At 39.5% G+C, this 20575-nt stretch overlaps 2 protein-coding genes across 2 annotated transcripts; one reads left to right on the forward strand and one right to left on the reverse strand.

Annotated features, from left to right (window-relative positions):
- Positions 1 to 262: 262 nt before the first annotated feature.
- stip1 (stress induced phosphoprotein 1) lies at positions 263 to 9239 on the reverse strand. The gene is made up of 14 exons (XM_022746006.1): positions 9194 to 9239; positions 6463 to 6672; positions 6214 to 6355; positions 5761 to 5902; positions 5323 to 5488; positions 5076 to 5202; positions 4605 to 4707; positions 3917 to 4037; positions 3685 to 3781; positions 3435 to 3559; positions 3274 to 3310; positions 3062 to 3165; positions 2286 to 2458; positions 263 to 2162 (listed from the first exon to the last, which is right to left on the reverse strand). Exons 1-14 carry the CDS (start codon positions 9200 to 9202, stop codon positions 2090 to 2092), a joined length of 1629 nt encoding a protein of 542 aa, XP_022601727.1. The 5' UTR covers positions 9203 to 9239; the 3' UTR covers positions 263 to 2089.
- A 4226-nt stretch (positions 9240 to 13465) lies between these two features.
- Positions 13466 to 20479, forward strand: spata22 (spermatogenesis associated 22). Its single transcript, XM_022746094.1, has 9 exons — positions 13466 to 13603; positions 14505 to 14590; positions 14751 to 14929; positions 18412 to 18549; positions 18864 to 19053; positions 19285 to 19636; positions 19740 to 19863; positions 19955 to 20052; positions 20288 to 20479. Exons 1-9 carry the CDS (start codon positions 13466 to 13468, stop codon positions 20477 to 20479), a joined length of 1497 nt encoding a protein of 498 aa, XP_022601815.1.
- The last annotated feature ends 96 nt before the right edge of the window (positions 20480 to 20575 follow it).

A 20575-nucleotide genomic window follows, 5' to 3' on the forward strand; every position in this document is an offset into this window, starting at 1 on the left:
TGGGTGGCACAGGAGTGGGCCCCCAGAGTCCACAACACTTTTTAACTGCTGTTAGGAAAAATGACAGCTGGCATCCATATTGTCTGTGCATTTACACTGTTCTGTCTTACACTGACAAAACCATACAGACCTTTGTGATACTGGGCTCACATTCAACTTCATGTCCACTCTTTGCAAAGGTCTATTTGCCATACACTACAAGTAGCTGCCAGTGTTTTTATTTTTATACTTTATTGGTGAAGTGTACAACTATCAACACAAGTTTGTATGAAGAATCTCTCCACTGTATGTTTTATTGGTCCATGTATTGCAAGGTGTTAAAATCACATTAACCAAGACCCTACTATAAAATGAAGGTCTCCTACTGCATTGATTCAGTGTCAACATTGTTGGTCTTACAGGACAAAAATAAGCCGCCACCCACCTTCATAATACATTCAGATACTGTATATTTCAAAGTACAGCTGATTTCCATTAGTATGTTACATGTCTTGGAAGTTTCTTTTACATCATGTGAGAGTTACACATTTGTTGTATGTAGTTTATGAATACAATGGGACTTTAATGGTGCCATTGCCCACACCCCATTTCTGCTGCGCTGTGTGCCAGAGGTCAGAGAAAACAAAAGGTTTTACAAGTCATTTCTAACAAATTTGAGTCCCTCATGGAAACCATAGCACAGTGATACTATGACAATGTGGTGACTGAGGTATCTGAAGCCACATGTGGCCTAATGGTCAATAGCAAGATTAACACTTGTACGTATTGCCTCTCTGGAAACAGAAGCTGAGCAGTCTGCTGTTGTAGGAGGACAACTTCCAACATCTTGTGGATAGCCAATAAATTATAGGGCATTACAATTTAAATCAGAAAAAGGCTGGCACAACTCTTCTTCAGAATTGCCTCAAGTGAAATATGCATCAGGAAGTAGTGACAGGTAGTACTGCAGCCTCAGTACTCTAAGAGGAGCTGACAAACATTAAAAACGCATCATGAAGTGAAAGACCTGTGACCCGCTTTACTTAACCAATAGTTGCTAGCTTAGAAAGGTAAATCCACCCTTTGACCTTCACATTGTTCCTATTATCTGGAAATATTCAGGCCAGGCAAAATGTCACATTTTGTACAGGTGCCTTCTAGTTTCAGGTTTGGGAAGGGAAAATTTGAAGCCAGCCAAAACTATCTATACTATACGATTATCAACATGCCTCCTTAACAAAGATAAACACTGATCACTAAATCATGACAGCCTGCGAGGACTGTTGTGCTAGGTAAACTCATTGTGCTCTTGCTCACAGAGCAGAGCATTATCAACTGCATTATTGTGACTTTTACTGACACTGATATTTCACCTGGCACAAGCTTTGAATCCAAGCTTTTCATTCTTGACTAACAGAAATAATAACATGGCTGCTTAAATTGCCATATGAATTTATTTAATAAACCATTAAGGATCAACCTTAAAATCTTATCATGGCCAAATATCCCTTGACTCTAAAAGGCAATCCATCTAAATTCATCCTCTCTCCACTGCAACCAAAGAAACAGAGCACTTTCCTGATATGAGCAAACAATAATATCAACCAGACAGTAGAACTTCAAGAGGAGAGCATTAAAGTTATGTTGACTATTTTAATGTGATCTACATTACAATCTTGATTTTGAGTGTAGAAATAATTCTATTCTTTGTTTCATTTCCTTAAAAACACTTTCATGAAGTGACAGGAATATGTGAATTGCTTTAGGGTGGATTTCCCCTTTAAACACTGAACATACCGGTGCACTGCATTGTGATGTTTATTTTAAGATGTATTTAAGCATCTGTACACATGAATCCAGATTGTTTTCAGAGAAAGATTTCTGGAGTCCTGAAGTTTCCCAGGTGACAACAAGATGCTGTTCTTACACACAATGTAAAAGTTGTGAAATTTTAAAAAACATAACATACACACAAAGTCTCAGTGAGACTAAGAACAATATCATTTTGAATTTGAAGGCAAGAAAAGAGGATGTAAAATTTTGGAGGGTTTTGCATGTTGTTCCACTGTTGTCTTGGGAGTTTCTTCACACATCTGGCTCCAGTCTCTCATCAACGAATGGCTATCAGTCCAACATCAATGAGTTTCTGAATCTTCTGAGCAATAACTGGATTCTTTAAGTGGCTGAGGAACGAACAAGAAAAAAGGAAGAGTAAATTCTTCATGTATTTCTGTGAATCTGTGTTTATTTGTATAATACTGACTCCAGGCAGAGACAGAAACACACAGAAAAGTTGGTAAACTTACTCGCTAAGCGCCTGAGGATCCTTCTGCATTTGCTCGAGGATCATGCGCATGGCTGGGTCACTCATGATCTGCTGCACCTCGGGATCGGCCATGGCCCTTTTCTTCACTTCCTCAGGGCTGTCATTCCTCATGGCCTGACTGACCATACAGCGCTGCAAGCCTTCTGTGGCTTCCTGATGGTGGAGAAGGCAAATGATGAAGAAAAGCCAATTAATCACTACTTGGCAAATATTGTTAAGACTTGACACAGAGTATTTCAAAATGTCTTACTTTCTCAAACTTCTAAATTTCTTTTATAGATTTTTGTGCTCAGATTTTACTTTGATGACCATCCCCCCTCCAACAATACCACTAAAACTAACACATATGTCACAACAATATATATGCTCTGTTTATTGATGGTATACGATCAAAAATGTCACCACATGTAAGTTGAGCAGTGATGGCGTGATCACATAACTGGTTACTTTTTAGAAAAGTAATGAATTATTAACTGGTTACTTTAAAAAAAAAAAGAAAAGAAAAAAAGAAGGTAATTAAGTCACAATGATTTTTACAATACTTTTCAGGAAATCCAAAATGTAACTAGGGTTTTATTTGTGGTGATTGTGTTAGTAAATATTGAAAACTAAGAAACGACCAAACTGCAGTGGGAGAGTGGTCTCAGACTTTTGGACCACACTGTATAGGTAAACGTTGAAATGTCTGGGATTTTCCAGATACGTTCTCCTGTCATTTCTAGACTTTTCTGAACTTTGGAGTAACCTGTAAAATACCTTTGAGGAAGAGTCAAGCTCCAGAGCCTTCTGGTACGCATCCATAGCTTTAGAATAATCTTTCATGGCCTCCAGAGCAGCTCCTTTACGCGTGTAGCCTTTTACTGTGGGCAGATGTGTTAAATTAGTTCAGTAACATCAGGGTGATTTGTCCTGAATCTAAATTTTATATTATCTACATTATATATGTAATCAAAAAGTTTACTACTCACTGAAGGTGGGTTCAAGTTTGATGCATTCTTCACAATCCTGACAAAAGAAGATCACGAGGGTCATTTTTAAAATGCAATAAAATAAAAAGGCAGTGTTTTTTTTGTCAGGTTAGAATCTCACTAGCTGATCTACGGAGGTGCCGGGTGAGGAAGAACTTTACCTTCAGGGCAAGTTGAAACTCCAACAGCTTTGTGTAGCAGGCAGCTCTGTTACTGAAGAGTTTGGCATCATGCGGGTTTCTCTTGATGGCCTCAGTGTAATGTTTCATGGCTAAGGGGTAGTCTCCTGTAGGAGGGAAAAGATAAGATAATATAATATAAGATAAGATAAGATAAGCGAGTTTCTTACAACTCCAAAAGAGAGGAATCAGATGACAATCGACCAACAGGTGCTACAACTATTACACGCACCTTTCTGGAAGGCGTCGTTGCCCTTGTTCTTCTCTTCCAGGGCTAATTCTGGGTTGATGTAGGCGAGTTTCTCCTGCTCCTTCAATATCTTCTCTGCCTATAGAAGCAATTGTGAGTGTCAAGGTGTAAGTGAAGTGCACACTTGTGTTTTCATTAACTGTTCACATGCAGGTCTAACATACACAACTGAGAAAAAAAAACAAAGAACTTAAAAATATCAGTCGCACTGCACCTGCTGACACTTCTTCAAGACGTCAGGGGTACGATGCTCCGTCAAACTCTTGTTGAAATACTGAACTGCCTCTTTGTATTGTTCCTGCTTGAAGTATGAGTTGCCAATCCTAGCCAACGCCCTGAAACAGAGTAGGAGGATAATGACAATGAAATCGTTCTCATTTGCTCAACTGAAAGGGTCAACAGCCAGTCAAGTTTAGTCGAGTGAGATTTGATTATATTTATGAAAGAAATTAACACAAATCAAAGAAACACAACCACCTTAACGCCCCTGAGCAAAACTAGTTGAATGGACAGGTAATTTGTGTCCCAATTCAACATCACTACATCAGATGTTGCCAGTTTTTATTGAAAAGCTACAGAAAAACACTGCCACCTAGTGGTTCTTATATACCACAGCTGATTTGTCTCGTCAAGTGGCCAGTATACTTGTCCAGAAGTGCTTGTCAGCTGGTCGAAAAGGTTTGGAAAAACCCTTCCCCCACACTGTTCTGACATCTGGGGTTTGGTATTCTGTGGCGTCAACATTTGTTCTGAGTCCCATCAGATCAAAAAAATGCCAATCTTGCCCTCAGCTTGTAGGGGGCAGATGGGGGGATGTGTAGATTCACTAGAGCACAACATGGAAAAAAAAAGGAAAGACAACTTCGGAACTATTAGAAATTATGTAATCATTAAGAACTCACTTCGCAATTTGTCTGTAGTCTTCTCGGTTCTCTCTGCCAACATCAATGGCCTTCTCACACAGCTCTCGGCACTTCTCAAACTCTCCCTTCTCAAAGTACACAGCTGAAGGGATCACAAATGGGAGTACACATTGAACATGTTAAGTAAAGCTTGAATGTCATATCAGCTGAGGTTAACTGTTGTCAGTAAAGAGTCTCAGGTCAATATTTCAGTGCATTACAAATGTCTGAAGGACTCAGACTAATCAGCATACAAGCCCACATTAATTGGCACTTTAACATTATGTTGTGGGTTCCCACATTTCTTTCCTACAAATTGAGGATTTATCAGTAGCAGGAACTCATACAGCCAACAATTAAAATTCTGTCACCTCTGTTTTACAATTATAACCAATCACAACGGCTTTAGTGGGTCAGTCACCTCGAATGTGTGAGACTGGCAACGGTATTCCAGCATGTGAGAATATGTACCTGCTTGATTAGAAATGTAGGTCATGTTGGTGGGGTCATGTTTGATTGCTTCTTCATAATGTTTCAGCGCCATTTCAAAGTCCTTATTCTTATATGCAGAATTCCCAAGTTCTTTTTCCTTCAAGGCCTTTAAAGAAAAAAAACAAAGGAAGTTAGAGGATTAACAAAACTGAGAAGAGTGATTTCTTTAGAGGAGGAAAAGTTGCTGAAAACTCATAAAAGTGAGCACTATGGTAAACTGATTTACCTTTCTCTTGTTTTCTGGAAGGTCTTCCTCTTTGGGTGGAGGTGGCTGAGTCTCTTTGGGTTTGGGGGGAGGAGGTGGGGTGGGCTCCTCTTCTTCCTCCATCTCAGAGAGGTTCAGTCCCAGCAGCACAGAGAGTGTGGTCATCACTCTGGGATCCTGCAGCTTCCTGCAAAACAGTCAGACATCTGCATTTCTTAATACCACAGTATTCACATCTAATACATCTTTTCCAAATAACTTGAGGTTTTTTATTCTTTATCTATTTTTTATATAATGACAGCAGGCCTACAAATACTATGCAATCTTGTACTGATACCACACAAACTATTCAAAGTAATTGCCTCTGACCTTGTCCTTTTCATTTTTCATTCCAGCCTGAAGACATAATTCTTTAGTCATATCAGAAAACGAATGACAAATTTTTGACAGTGTACATACGTGCCGAGCTCCGATGGTTTGTTCCTGAGCTGCTCCAGCAATTCTTTGTAGCTGGGATCTGACAATAACTCTCGGGTCCGAGGATCATTCTCCAGCTTCTGATACAAGTTGGGCATGGCGAAGGGGTTCATCATTGATTTCTCTGATGAAGCAAGAATAGATGTTATTAGTGTAATTTTTGTGGTCACACAGAAATCTTCAGAATGCCCACGCATTCCTGCACTGGAGCCTTCTCTCCTCTGTGAGCCCTGCTACCTGTCCACTGAATGAATCACAGCACTCAAACCAAGTGGACTGCCTACTCTTCTCTTTTGAGCAATGCGATTTTGCTTTGATCATGTCAGCAGCCATCTCTAGAGGCTCTACCCACGTAGGAGGGAAAAATGAGACACACTTTTTGCAAATCACAGTACTACTTTCTGTAGAAAGACATTACAAATTCTGGATATCTACCTGCAAGCCGGGCCTCAATGTTCTGTAAACCCTCTTTTAGCTGCTGATTACTTGGCTCTTGCCGGAGCCCCTCATGGTAAGTTCCTTTAGCATCCTCCAATCGGCCAAGAAACTCCAAGGCTGCAGCTTTGCGGGAGTAGCCCTGGTTGATCAAAGTTGAAAGATTACAGATTGCTTTCTCAATTTTAATTACTACATGTCTTGTCAATAGAAAAACTGCAAAGAAAAAAATTGCAAAGATCATCTCACCTTGCCCCAGTCAGGCTTGATCTTGATGGTCTGACAGGCATCCTGGAGAGCATTCTCATAGTTTCCTTTCTTAGCGTAGGCAGCCGAGCGGTTACTGAAGAGGACATGGTTCGAAGGGTCAAGAGCCAAGGCTTCGGTGTAGCACCGTACGGCCTCGTCAATATTTCCAGCACTTAGAGCCTTGTTGCCCTGGTCCTTTAATGCTGAAACCTATGAGCCAGGAAGACACAATCAATGAAGCACAAAGAGAAAAATTCTCTCCTGCTCTACATTTTGTATCACGCCTACACAAAAGGCACATGCACACAATCCCCAATACACATCTAACTACATAGAAGACATCTTTCGCAGCTGTCACTGAAAAAAGAAATTGACAAGCACCCAGCTGTTCATATGAGACAAATGCACCAGTGATGCAGAGAGATAATATGCCATTATATTGGTAATGCACATGCACAGTTCTCTAGTTGCATTCTACTCCATTAGCCTGAAAGTAATACAACTCTTGGTGGCATGGCAGGTCAGTGGTCAGATTACAGCCTCACGGCACAAAAGTTTGAATCCACCACTTTTCGATTTCAGACAAACGCTGTCTATTTTTCAGACCATAACAGTAACTTCGACGGGCACTGATGATGCTAAAAGAGATGGAGGGAGAGAATGAAAAAGTATGTCTGAACTGATTGATTTCCAACACTCCTTGTCACTTGTTGGTGGCCTGATTCAGTTTGACAAGTCATCATGTGTGTCTCTACAGTATGTGACAGAATCAATTACCACTGAGCAGAGAGAAGCACCACTCTGTTCTAAAAAGAGGCTCTCCATCTTTTGCAGCTTAATTTGACAACAATGTGATAACACGTAAAGGGCAGTAATTATTATTAACAAGGGGTGTTGACTGGCATGCTTTTCCCTCCACAGTCAACAAACCTAATCCACTCTGAACACTTTAAACATTTGAAAACATAAAAATGCATGATCATGGCAACATTACAATCCCATGTGATGCTGTAAACTGGAATTATGATAAATAGTGGTTAACATGGATTTTCAGAAATTCCTTGCAGTTATTAAAATAAATAATAATATATTAAAATAAATAAGTGAAATTAGAAAAGTAAAGGGCTGTATTCAACAACATTATGAGAATACACTAAGACTAAAACATAATTTGAAAAGTCCAAGCAAAAACTGATTTAGGAAAGTTCTCAGATTTAATTAAGCAAGGGATGGATAAGATCATTTATCTCAGTGAGGTCTGGCTGGTGATAATGATGCTGCTTTCTTTTAGATAAGGTCATTCATGCATAATGAAATCCAAGCACACTTCTTTACCCACCAGGGATGCACACATAGACCATAATAAAAATCAATAGATTACTACTTCTGTCAAAAATAAAAATGGAGTCTAATCTGTGGAAGATAGAGCTGTTACACTGTAGATTTGATGAGAAAGCTGGTCACAGAAGTGTCAGTGATGGAGACATGTTGGTTGTGCATAAAGTCTTATTCCCCTTTGATTATTTACAATCAAATCCTTTATGTGAGCAACAAATAGTAATGGACTCTGAGGAAACCTCTGTAACACACTGAGGCAATTAACGTAAGACACAACTTGCAGAACTGACTCTTTTGCCTTCGATTTATTTAATAAAATAACTATGTAAAAATATAAATACCTCACTGCATCAGTATAATTATAGCCAGGTAATGCCTTCTTTTAACCTGACAGGTACACAACACTAACGCCTGTAATGTTTAGTAGCACCGTCGGTCAAGTTATTATGAGTGGCCAGATCAAGCATAAAGCAGAGGTAATGTCTCAATATTGAACGAATCCCCAAAAATACTTGAAGTGGCCAATCGCAGAACATTTGAGAGGACGCGGCAGTTGACGACAAAATGCGGCTGTAGCCATGACAGCGGAGCCGTGTGCGTCTAGAATGATCCTCCGGTCTGAGTGCAAGCGGCTGAGGACACCGCTGAAGCCGATCCAAAAATACTCCTGCAGCATGTGCTACTGACTGCCGCAGTTTAGGCTGTCGGTCCTCTGACACAGCGTTTTATTAAAAGGATGCAATTACGACTCTCATTTGTCCGTCACCTTGTTAATGGTAGCGTTCACATTGTGGGCTAATGTTAGCTGTTACATGGTGATTTGCTAACTCGGGGATTACTTGTTAGAGGCTATTTTACCCGTGAATTGCTAAGGGGTTAGCGAACTGCTTTGTTGTATCGAGGCACGGACTACAGGGGCAGGAAAACCTTCCTGCAGTAGCTGTGACAAATTTAAGTCCTACACGTTAGCTTAACAGTTAGCTAACCTTGTCGAGTACAACCATGAATTAGCCACAACCGTGCACAAATGACAAGCACTAAACATCTTCAAGTTTGCACTTCTTGGGATTAAAAGTTTAGCTAACTAACTACTCTGTAGTCTAGCGCTGTTAAAATGTTTAATGTTGATTTACATAATCAAGCCCAATCACACAACATCAGCCAAAGAGCTAAAACACATTACTACCGGATTGACGCTAAGCTAACAAGCTAGCTAGATGCCTGATATTAGCAAACATTGAAGTCCCCGTGTAAAGAGGTGGCTAACTACACTAACCTTAAAATTTATACTATACTGAGACTTAAAATTAATGTAACTCGGAGAAATACGTCGGTATCAATTAAATATCTGTGTTGTGGAAGTAGTAATTGTGAGGAGTTGCTGGATACTCACTTTCTCCATGGTGCAAGCATGAGGTTCCTTCCAGAAACTACTGCGGACTAGCGCCTCCCCCTGAACAACATGGAGGTTGCCAGTTAGGGATGGATGAAATCCGTAATCAATGATCAGATTTTTTCAGCTTCACTCGAGAGGGTATTATTGGGGACATGTAGCTTCCAGAAAAAAAAAACAGAAAATGAGGGGGGAAAGTAGAAGTATGTTACATAAGATGTGCTACATGTTCTTTGAGGTGTACAGAGGTACATGGAGATAGATGAGGCTAGATAAGTCAAAGACAGGAAGTGAGAAAGCAAATCTCATCACCTGAACATCAGACAATATCATGAGTGTCAGTCATTAAATCTTTAACAATTATTGTAAGAGTTATAATCACTGAAGCTGATCATTTCTGGCTAGGAACTAAACACAAATACTCTTTTGATATATTCATGAGTAAATCCTGTAGATTGTACAGCGTATGAGCTTTTATGGGAACTTAAATCACATGATGCCGTCATATCCTATTGTTATTAATAGATACTCATTATTTATATGCCACCATTATATTGCATTATATGATATTACATTTTCATTATATGACGAACAGGTCACTTTTAGAAACTGAGGAGCAGGTGGCCTGTGAGGATTATACAACCAGGTTTCCCACTGTTTTCACTCAAGTAACTGTAGGTGGTCTGCGGTATTTGTAAATCCCTCTCTCTCTCTGTCAATGTGGCGTTATTAAGCCAAAGTTACACCAGCTGAAGTGTGGACATATCCAACATACTTGTGAAGTTAATAAATGGGTTTGATTTACTGAAGATCCAGTGTCTCCCAGAGGCAAATGATGTTATGAAGGCCATCCTCATTAAACCGTTCAGGCTGCTGTTGCCATAGATTCACAGACCCAGGAAATACGAGAAGCCGTGGTGTGTGTCACAAGCAAAGAATGGCCTTCAGACTCTCAGAGAAGATGTCACATAGACACACAGAGGCTGACATTAGCCTCAGGCCGTGTGCATAACAAAGTGCAGAGCTGGTAGTTCTGCAGCCTTGCTCTTGTCATACCTTATAGACTCAAACCAGAAAGATGACCTCAGCTCTGTTTACCTGAGTTCATCCCCAGAAACACTACAAGAGTCAGGTGAGGTCCAATAAGCTGAAGCTTATAACATCTGACTGTCTTCTTTACAGACTTTAATACACGCCAATGATTTGATTGAGAATGGTGTTTCCTGTAGCTACAGTGGGAGGATCCTGCAGGGATGAGTGAGAGGGGCTGACACTGGCTGTTGTTTTGCTCTCTCTCTCTCTCTTTCTCTCTTCTCCACTTCACGAGGGCAGATAGGAGAATGTCATCACACACATGTACACACAGTACATTTTAATTACACACTCAGTATTGCATAACAACTAAAATATTACACATTTATAAAATTGTCATGTTCTTACCTCTTCTGCCATTTTTTTTGTGTTGTTTGTAAATTATCATCCTCAATGCAAAACACTTCATTTGTATTGCAAAGTTTCATACAGGATGAAAAAAATTCAGACCCAAAACAACACAATCATGCAAGTAGTGGAAGAGTGCATACGTCTCCACATTACTGAGCCCAGCTGTCACCTCTTCATTTCTGCCCAGAGGAATGAATTTTATTTTTTTTCCCTCTTTCATTTTATGTCCTTCTTGCCCAGTTGTTGCATCACAGGGTGGACACAGTGTGTGGTGCTCTATGTTCCTTCACTGACATGTGACAGTTCAGACCCTTCAAGGTGTCAGTATCTTGTGCTCTCAACTTATGTTCAAGCCAGACTCATCTACGGTGCCTCTAATAAACATGTGATCAAAAGAAACAAAATGCACAATTTATGAAAACAAATAAAAATAATAGAAAATAAACAGAACATGAAGATAAAAAAAAAAACATGATTTCTAAGATGACTCAAATTCACACAGCGGCAGACTTGCCTGCTGAACAAAATCATTTCTGAATTCACAATTCGCTCCACAAATACTGGATCAGTCTCGAATGTGATTGGAAATGTGATTTCAAGCGACACAACTTCCATTTTCAGTGGCGGGCTGTGGCTCAGACATGGCTGTCTGGCAGTTCTTTGAATAAATCAGGTATGAGAGGCTGAAGGAAAACTGGGTCTGGAGTTTGGACTGAGGAAGATTTATATTAAAAAAAAAAAAAAAAAAAGTCTAAAGATGTGCAATTTATCAAACATTTTAAATTCAAGTTTTATGAATTTCTTTGTACTTTATTTGGAGAATCTAATAAAATTAGGCACTTATTACTAAAACTGAGTAAAGGTATGATTTACATTTAGATGTTATTTAATTATGTAAAAGTATTAGGTTGAGTATATGAAAACTTCCACCATCCAGTGGTGGAAAAGACAAAACTACAGATTCAAATCCAACAGTGTTAATATAACACTTAACACCAAGTCAGTGAACATACGGTCCTAATCTACAGAGTAAAATATACACTGAACAATGTTACATTTTCAATTCAACTCTGGTAATTAGTTTAATTAGAGTTAATATTTTACACTACACTGAGAAGTTTGACACTGAGGGAAATAACTATAGTGTTTTTAAAATTTGAGTTTAAGTGTTAATCAGAAATAATTTTCAGTGTTAAATCTACTTAACATGTTCATGAAGGAAGCACTCCCCAACAGTGTTGATTTTAACTGACTCCTCTCAGTCTTACACATGATTTACTTGTGTAAATGCACACACACTCTTTCAGAATAAAATTTGAGTGAAAAGGAGAATTATATGTGAAAAGGAGAATTATATTAAAAACAAATGAGTATCAAAACAAACATAAGGAATAAAACCATTTTATTCCATGCATACATTTCGTAAAAAGGTGGAGTACAAGATTATCGTTACTAAAACACCTAAAACCAGTCCAACAAGAAAAAAAAAAAAAAAAAAAAAAAAAAAAAAAAAAAGGAACAGTGAGCTACAACTCAGTCACCAATCCTCACAGCAAACAGGATCCAGAAACACATGTCCCAGCGCTCTTACCTGCATGCATGAAGTGTGGGTGACCTCACCCTGGCAGCACTCAGCTACACTGCAAAAGAAAAGCTAATACAAAAGCAATTAATCACAATTAAATAAGCAACAGACTAATAAACAACCAAAGAATAAGAAGAACAAAGAAGGAACTAAACAACCACAAACAACCCAGTCGACTAAACAAATAGAACCAATAAAACTACTAAAGGCAAAACCACAGCAGGTGAACCTAAAAAGGAAAACAGAATTAGTTGGCTCACCATGCTGTATAAAGTTATAATTTAAAAAGGGGCCTTAAACAGCACCTCTGCTATGGAGCATGACTGGCCCACTATGGATGAACAGGTTTAGAATTGGATGAGGAGGCACCGCTGAAATAGAGGCAGTACAGGTAAGAAGCAAGGTGACTGGTGGGTGTAAAATGATGCTTTTGTTTTTACCACTTACCTGTGGCCAGTACGAGCCACAACTGACAGGAACCAGCAAGAGACTGACAGAAGCCAGCAGGTGTCCTTTATCACCTGATGAGGGGGTTGGCTGGGGGAGGAGTCAGCCCAGGCAGGGCTGTGTTCACAGGCCCCACAGTACCTGAAAGTGTTAATATAGAAATGTGTGTGTGTGTGTGTGTGTGTGTGTGTGTGTGTGTGTGTGTGTGTGTGTGTGTATGTGTATGTGTGGAATGGAATGTGTGTGTGTGTGTGTGTGTGGAATGGAATGTGTGTGTGTGTGTGTGTGTGTGTGTCATAATGATGGAAGCTGAGACAGACAGACTGAAGAGGTGTCATCAAGCTCAGAACAGAGAGATTCTTCATAGAGGTTATTGTAAACTCAGCAGAGAAACTTTTCTGTTCAGTTTTAGTCACGTCCGATAAAGACAACACAAACTTTCTCCTTTCAGTTAAAGAACAGCGTTTGGAAAACTAAACACAATCGTTAACTGCTTGTTTCCAGTGAAGGAAAACAACAACAATATTTCCAACAAGCAGCATGTAAGTATTTATTTTATTTTATCAACAAATCATTATTTTTCACTGATTTTTCATTATGAACCAGACCTTTCCTCCTGATGTCTTCTCTCTTTATCTACTTGTTGTTTAACATCATTTCCAGATTCAGACAAAGTTATTGATGCTTTGAATGCTTCACCTGCTCTATACACTACTATAACACCTTGTTTCATTAATGGTTATTATTACAATTATTAATCTATACAGTGACTCCTTGATTTGGGAACAGATTTTAAGATGTTTCCTGACTTAAAATCACAAAACTCTTATGTCCCTGCTCCGGCCAGAGACTGTGACAACACGGTCCACAGCGGTCTGGTCAGCTCCCGCTACTTTCTGCAGCTGCAGGACAAACTGGAGAAGCTTCTCCATGAGGTAGGTGCTTATCTGTCAGACTGACGGGACACTCACACGTCACTTTCTTTGTCTCATTTGTAATCACATGCAATCATATACAATCACATATATATATCTTCTGGATATATGAAGTTTATAACACAGGCTATATGAAATATATATATGATAAATGAATATATGATGAATTTTTACATGGTATAACATGTGAGCATATATTTTAACAATATGTATTTAATTTATATATGCAAGTTTATAATTTGCATATAAAAATTCAAAAAAGTTGATATATGTGTTTCTTTATTAATTTCTAATTAATTTTGAACATGTCTATGTTCTAATTCAGGGAAAGTAGTACCAGACTTTTGGACTCTGCTGTTTATGATGTCAACATATACTGAGGCTTTGAGATGGATATATATTGTATGATAATTAAAATGTCTTTAATATAAGCATAATAAACATAGATCTTTGTATGGGCTAGACATATATGTCAATATATGATATTGTTCCAATTTCTTATAGGTTTCTTTTTTTTTTTTTTACACGTGCTTTTATTTTATATGTAAATATAGTTCATATATGGAAATTCAATATATGTACATATGTACATTTGGATATGATTAGTGTCCTGATTCCCTCCTGATTTATTATCATTATAAAGGGAACCATGTTTATTAACCACACTGTGATTTCTCTTGTACTTGTTGACTTCTATTTGTATGGACTGTAAATAACAGAGTTATATTGTTTGTTCCTAAACTTAATTTGAACCTGTTACACAGTCCTCTATGAAAACCTGTCAGGGCCCAATAGATAAAGTGAAAAGGGCAGAGTTGCTTTTCTTCACTTCACTCACACCTTAAGTACTTTTCTGTGTTGTGTTTATTCGTCTATCGTATATTTTATGTGTCTGATTCAGACCCGCAAAGCCTGGAGTCCTCCTCTGAGGAAACCAGGGATCAATGACTTCAGCACAGTGAAGCCTGTGAGCAGTGGCGCCTTCGGGTGAGTGAGACAGACGTCTTTCTCTGGAGTCCAGTCAGAGTAGAGCAAGGATGTTATAGAAGTTGTTTGTGCTCGCATTAAGAATCTGTCTGGACAGTTTCTTTAAATCAGAGCTGATGTTCAGTCACAGAAGCTGCTCATGTTTCTGTGTTTTGTGCAGGACTGTGAACCTCGTGCGTCACACGGAGACTGGTCGAGCTTTTGTCATGAAGCTCATCAAACGGCAGGTGTTGGTGGAACAGGACATCCTCACCTTCACAGACATCCACTTTGTTGTCTCCATGTTCTGCTCCTTTGAGACCCAGAGGGAGCTGTGCATGGTGATGGAGTATGTGGGAGGTGAGGAGGCTGCTTTGTGTCATGTGTGTTTAATGAACAGGGACAGTGCTCGCTGACAGAGTATGAAGTACGGTATCAACCTGACTGTCCCCTCTCTGCGCCCACTGTACACACACACTAGGAGGACCTGAACATAACACCTGACACTCTCTGACCCTGTGGGTGGAGACTGTGCCACCCTGCTGAACCACTACAAGCGTCTCCCAGTCGACATGGTTCGCTTGTCACATCCACAGCTACGGCATCTTACATCGTGACCTCAAACCCAGCAAGTGAGTCCTCAACTCGGCCCATTAAGACAATATTTAGCTCATCTTTTATTTTTATTTTCCTGGTTTTAGTCATCATCTAACAGCCCTGCTCTCCTTAGTTACTGTTGCTATGTCTGCCATGTTTTCTGTTGTTGTGCATATGCAGTTTATAATGCAAACAGTGGCAGATTTACCACTCAGATCAGGACAGATGTGGACAGCTGCTGTTCAGACGCAGGGTTTACAAACTGTTCATTACAGAGCAGCTTTTATCATTTTTAGACCACCTGCCTTTTTTTCAGGGGCAAGAAGAGAAGGAGTGGAAAGAGGAGGGGAAGGAAGAGGAGGTGCAAGGGGAGCAGGAGGAGCAGAAAGGAGAGGAGGAGGAGGAGAGGAAGAAGACAAGGACAAAAAAGTCCTGGTCAACAACAAAAACAACAACAACAGTAACAACAACAACAACAACAACAACGGGACATAAACATGTGTGATCATGACAAACTGTGGCTCTGCAGACACCGACTGCAGCAGCAGTTTCTCTCTGTAACATTGTCAGGTCTTAACTAACTCTGTAAAATGACTTCACATTATGTGTGTTATCATTTGTCAGATAAAAATCATTCAGATTCACTTTCCAGTGATTTATATCTGTCCACACTTCTTCTGTTTTGTTCTGTTTTCACTACAAAATAAATAAGTAAATAAAAATACAAACCACAGTAATTAAGCTTTTTTTTTTACTTTTCATTTATGAATATTTTCCATTATTATAAAAATTATGAAAATAACAAGCAGGGAAAAAGGAGGAAGAAACAGACATGAGATCATGGGATGGTCACTGACTCAAGGCCAATTTGCCTTATTTAAAGAGGAATATAGAGTTACATACTTATAAAGAATCTGTCTCATTGGCTAAATAAACACACCCTTTGACCATGGAGTCAGTTATCCGTTCTGGAAGATGCAGATGTTTGACAATATTGATAAAGAGTCAAGCAGTCGGACAGTTCTTCTGAAGCCAGCATTTTTTACTGCTTTTTTACTTGATTCCAGCATCATCGTTAGGAGACAGGTATCATCTTTGCTTAGTCCATCAGGGATGTGATAGAGGGATGTGAATGTTATATTGACATTAAAACCCAGGGGTTTTGAGATAACTGCCTTCCAAAAAGGCTGGATAGAAGGACAAGACCATAAGACATGAGCTTGATCCACAATAAATCCTCCACATTCCCTCCAGCAGGTTGGATATGTACCAGTTTGTTTAGATTCTGGTTAGGAGGGATTAAAAAAGCTTTGTTCTAGCAGAGGTCTCTCCAGGTTCAGGAGTTGGTGGAGGATGACTGTACATGTGCCACATATCTTCAGTTATTTCAATTTGGGACTTTTTCCCATCGTTGTTTTACATAGTCCGTGGTACCTTTGTTCAGTGATGTGATGCCATGATATAGCTTGCTTATAAGACCTTTATTGTTTCCCTAGTTGTAAGCATCAATAAATATATGAATTACAATTGACGGTTCTCTTGGATTAGAGCCTTTCACTTTTTTACACAAATAATCACAGAGCTGTAAATACCTTTAAAAGTCCTGCATGTCTGACATAAATTATCAAAAAGTTTCAAGCTCCCTTTTGCTGACAATCTTGCATATGGGAATGATGCCAAAATAGATCCAGTCTGTATCTGCAATCTAACAAAGCTGGCATGAAGTCAGGATCATGTGCTGGCCATCTAAGTAATTTAACCTCTCTTTGGAGTTGGAGATGTTGAACTATTTCCACCTAAACTTTCAGCAAAAAACTCACCCAGTGACTCCATGTGATATTTCCTTCTCCTTGTCAACATGGCCAAGCAGTGACTGTATTGGCGTGTCTATTAAAGATAACTCTCTACTCTTCCACTTAGCTACGTAAAATGGGTTACACCTGACAAGTAATAATGCCTTAAGGACAGGAGGGCCATGAATTCCCAATTTTATCAAGGTCTCCTCCAGGACAATGTCATTGTGTGTATCCACCTGAACATGAAGCTCAGGAGAAGCTGCAGTAGGACAATGACCCTAAACATTGAGGTAAATCTACAACAGACTTACTTCAACAAAGAAAATCCACCTGTTGGAGTCAGAGCCCAGACCTTAATCCAATAGAGTTACTATGGATTGACCTCAGACAGCTGCTCACACCAGACAAAGAATATGTCTGAGCTAAAGTTTGCTCTTTGGCAAACCTAAAATTGTGCAGGTCTGATCAGCAGCTACTGGAAAAGCTTGTTTGAGGTTAGTGGTGTCAAAGGAGGTTTGACCATACACGGGTTCCCTACATTTTCTTTTTATATTATTACCTGGGTACATTGAAGTCATGTCAACAAATGATGGTGATGTACACACAATAAATATACTGTCATCGTTGCCTCACATACTTTTTCACTCATTTTACCGCAAACACGGGCTGTCAGACACAGGAAATTAACAGCATTTGAATCTCCTCTTAGTTGCGTTAATGAACTCCGAACTTACTACGGGAACTTGAAGGCAACATTCGTTACTTCTGGCGCGAAGTAAGTGCAGGTCTGGAACTAAATTTAACTTTAGCTAACGTTATTGGACATCAAACCGTTAGTAACTAATATATAATATTCATAGTAAATAGATTGGTTCGGTATTGTTTGAGTAAAACATAGCCGAACATCATATCCGTCATGTTAGGGTCGCCTCTTGGTACTTAACTCGCTGGACAAGCTGCTAGCTACTAGCTTTTTGGCTAACTAACCTAGCTAGTTAACTTAGACTGCTAAACTGACAAGACACCAAATCAATATGTTAACTGATAAAGTCTTTACAATTGAATTAAACTATCACTTTTTGAAACCAAGTGAGTGACCAACACTAACCAGGGAATTAATTATAATTAGTAGTAGTTTTAGTTATTTTATTTTTGTTTGTGGTGCATCTCTCCTTGTAGCTTACAGCAGCTGTTAGCTGGATGAGCTTTTTCTAAGCAACCATAATGTGGAGACAGGAAAACCAGTCAGCCAAGCCAGCTGCAGGTTTGTAATAGAGTGTATTCATTCCCTGATGTTAATGGGTTACTTTGATTAACGCCAAGTTCAATCAGTCTTGTGAAATAGATTATAAATTGTGGTATGATATACATAGCATCGCATAATGTACAGTGTGTATAGGTAAATCTGTATTATATGTTCAGCTGTATTTCCTGTGATGTCTCCATCAGGCTGCCTCTCTGTGCCACTCTTTAACCAGAAGAAAAGAAACAGAGTTCCTCTGACATCTGCTCCTTCTGTGAATGAATTCTTTTCCCACAGTGAATACGAGGCAAACACCAGTGCAGCTCCATCTCACAGCACACCAGGTGAGGCAATCAGCTGGGATCTTTAAGTTTCTACTGTATTTCAGGCACTAGGTGGCAGTACACCCACAGAAAAGTATACATGAGCTTTAAATAAAAAGTCATCTTGAACAATACCTTGTCAGGTCATCTAAAAGTTCTTGCTGTTTAATGTCTGACTGCTCAAAATCACCATCTCCTGTTGAATCATACAGTTGAGACCATTTTACATAAAACAAAGGACAATAATGTAAATGGTCTCCCTATGAATTAAGATAACCATTCACAGCTTCAGTGGAAGCTGCCATATTTTCTTCTGTGAATGTACTTTTCCTCAGGTACCTATGGAGGTTACCAGGCCTCAGGTCCTTCTTCTGGTCCCTCACAAAGCCACCAGTGTTACAGACAGGGTGTCTCACAGTCCACTCAGCCCCAGCAGTATGAAAGCAACAGACCTGCTCCTGGACCTGCCCCTACAATGAGAGCCTTTGCACCTGTGCCACATCCATACAAAGTTGGAAGCTCAAGGTGTGTTTTATTGACCTTTGTTTGACCCATTTGTTGTAATGCAATATTAATGAAAAAATACTCAAAAATCCAGAATGTCAAACCCACAACCTGTTGAAGTCAGACTGCTTTCTTAAAATATTTTTGATATATTCAGTTAATAAAAAAAAGTTTAAAAAGACACATGCCTGGTGTTTCAGTTTTGATTTTAGATCCCAATATGTGAAAACAGGTAGTTTATTTTCATTTCAGTTCTAAGACGAGACAGCCCAGCTACCCAACCAGACAACAGGATTCCAGACAGAACAAATATCAAACTCCCTCCAGCAGTGAGAGTGCACAAACCAAGCCAACATCCCATATTGGGTGGTCTCAGAGGGGTCAGCAGTTATCTTACAGACCGCCCGATCCCACACATCAGTATCCTCAGCAGTCTAGACCTCTGCCTCCTCCTGTTCCACCCACCAGCACGCCCACTGCTCGTGCAGTGCAACCACAAAACAACTCCTGGAAATTCACCAACAGCTTTGGGCCACTGAGTTCCTGCTTTGAGGGGAAAATGAGCTCAAATCAACCTCAGACAACACGACCAACTAAAACCCAGGTAGAAATAGACAGAAAATTTATAATAATACACAGACATTTTAAACTTTCCCATTAATGTTTCATGATTTCATTAGTGATTAGTGTAACTTTTATGTGCTCAGCAGGAAACATTTCCAAAGAAGCCAGCCCCTGAGAACTCACTGAGGATCCTGACTGCAGTTATTGATGGCATGAGACACTGGAGCCAGTTCAAAGACAAAGTCTCGTACTTATTTGAGATCTTTGGTCAGTTGATTAGGAGTTGCTGCTGGTTTTGTTATGTACTCTTTAGCATTTTTAAACATGATTAATGTGACTGGCTGTGCTCTTCCCTCAGCTACTCTGGACTCTGCGGTTACCCTGGGTCGCCACGGAGCTAAGACCTTCCTCATAAGAGACGTGAAGGAGGCTGTGCAGTGTGTCTTCTATGAAAATGTGAGGAAGAAAGGCTTCTCTTAAGAAGAAAAATCCAATGAATGTTTCCTGAGTTTATCAGAGGACAGTTTCAGTTTGCTCATATTAACTTGCTGTGACTCTTCTCAGTCTCAGTCAGATAAAATGATGGCTCTTTATCATTTTGATGGATTATTTGATGGATCAAATGTGGAAGATTTACTAACACTGCAGTTTTACTTGAGTTAATCTTTCATTTCTGCCTCTTGTCCAACAGGAGCAAGAACTGCCCCGTCTCATCCGTGGTCAAGTTCATCGCTGTGTGGGTAACTATGACTGCAGCAGAGATGTCCTCATGTGTGTGTCCATCAGGCCCTGCCTGCCCTCAGAGCTGAGGAATGCCCAGGAGTCTATCAAAGCATGTGATGCTGAGATGAGGGCGCTGGTGAAATCCCTCAGTGAAGTCTGAGCATGAGTAGATTTTCAGCAGGATAAGATTAATAGGAGGAAAGTAAAGTAGTATTTGATGGCGGTCCATGAAAGCCAAGCTTACTTAGATATACTC

The sequence above is a fragment of the Seriola dumerili genome, unplaced genomic scaffold (genome assembly GCF_002260705.1).
Source record: "Seriola dumerili isolate Sdu_G_001 unplaced genomic scaffold, Sdu_1.0 BDQW01000091.1, whole genome shotgun sequence".
In the NCBI taxonomy this organism is placed as follows: Eukaryota; Metazoa; Chordata; class Actinopteri; order Carangiformes; family Carangidae; genus Seriola; species Seriola dumerili.

Bases quoted from the DNA above. Each gene is read 5' to 3' on its own strand.
- spata22 (XM_022746094.1), top strand. From the start codon at position 13,466: ATGTTTCCTGACTTAAAATCACAAAACTCTTATGTCCCTGCTCCGGCC. The intron at 19,054-19,284 runs GTGTGTTTTATT...TTTTCATTTCAG, and splicing joins TACAAAGTTGGAAGCTCAAG to TTCTAAGACGAGACAGCCCA. The intron at 19,637-19,739 runs GTAGAAATAGAC...TTATGTGCTCAG, and splicing joins CACGACCAACTAAAACCCAG to CAGGAAACATTTCCAAAGAA.
- stip1 (XM_022746006.1), bottom strand. The intron at 5,203-5,322 runs GTAAATCAGTTT...TTTTCTTTAAAG, and splicing joins TTCCAGAAAACAAGAGAAAG to GCCTTGAAGGAAAAAGAACT. The intron at 4,038-4,604 runs GTGAGTTCTTAA...ACTCTGTTTCAG, and splicing joins GACTACAGACAAATTGCGAA to GGCGTTGGCTAGGATTGGCA.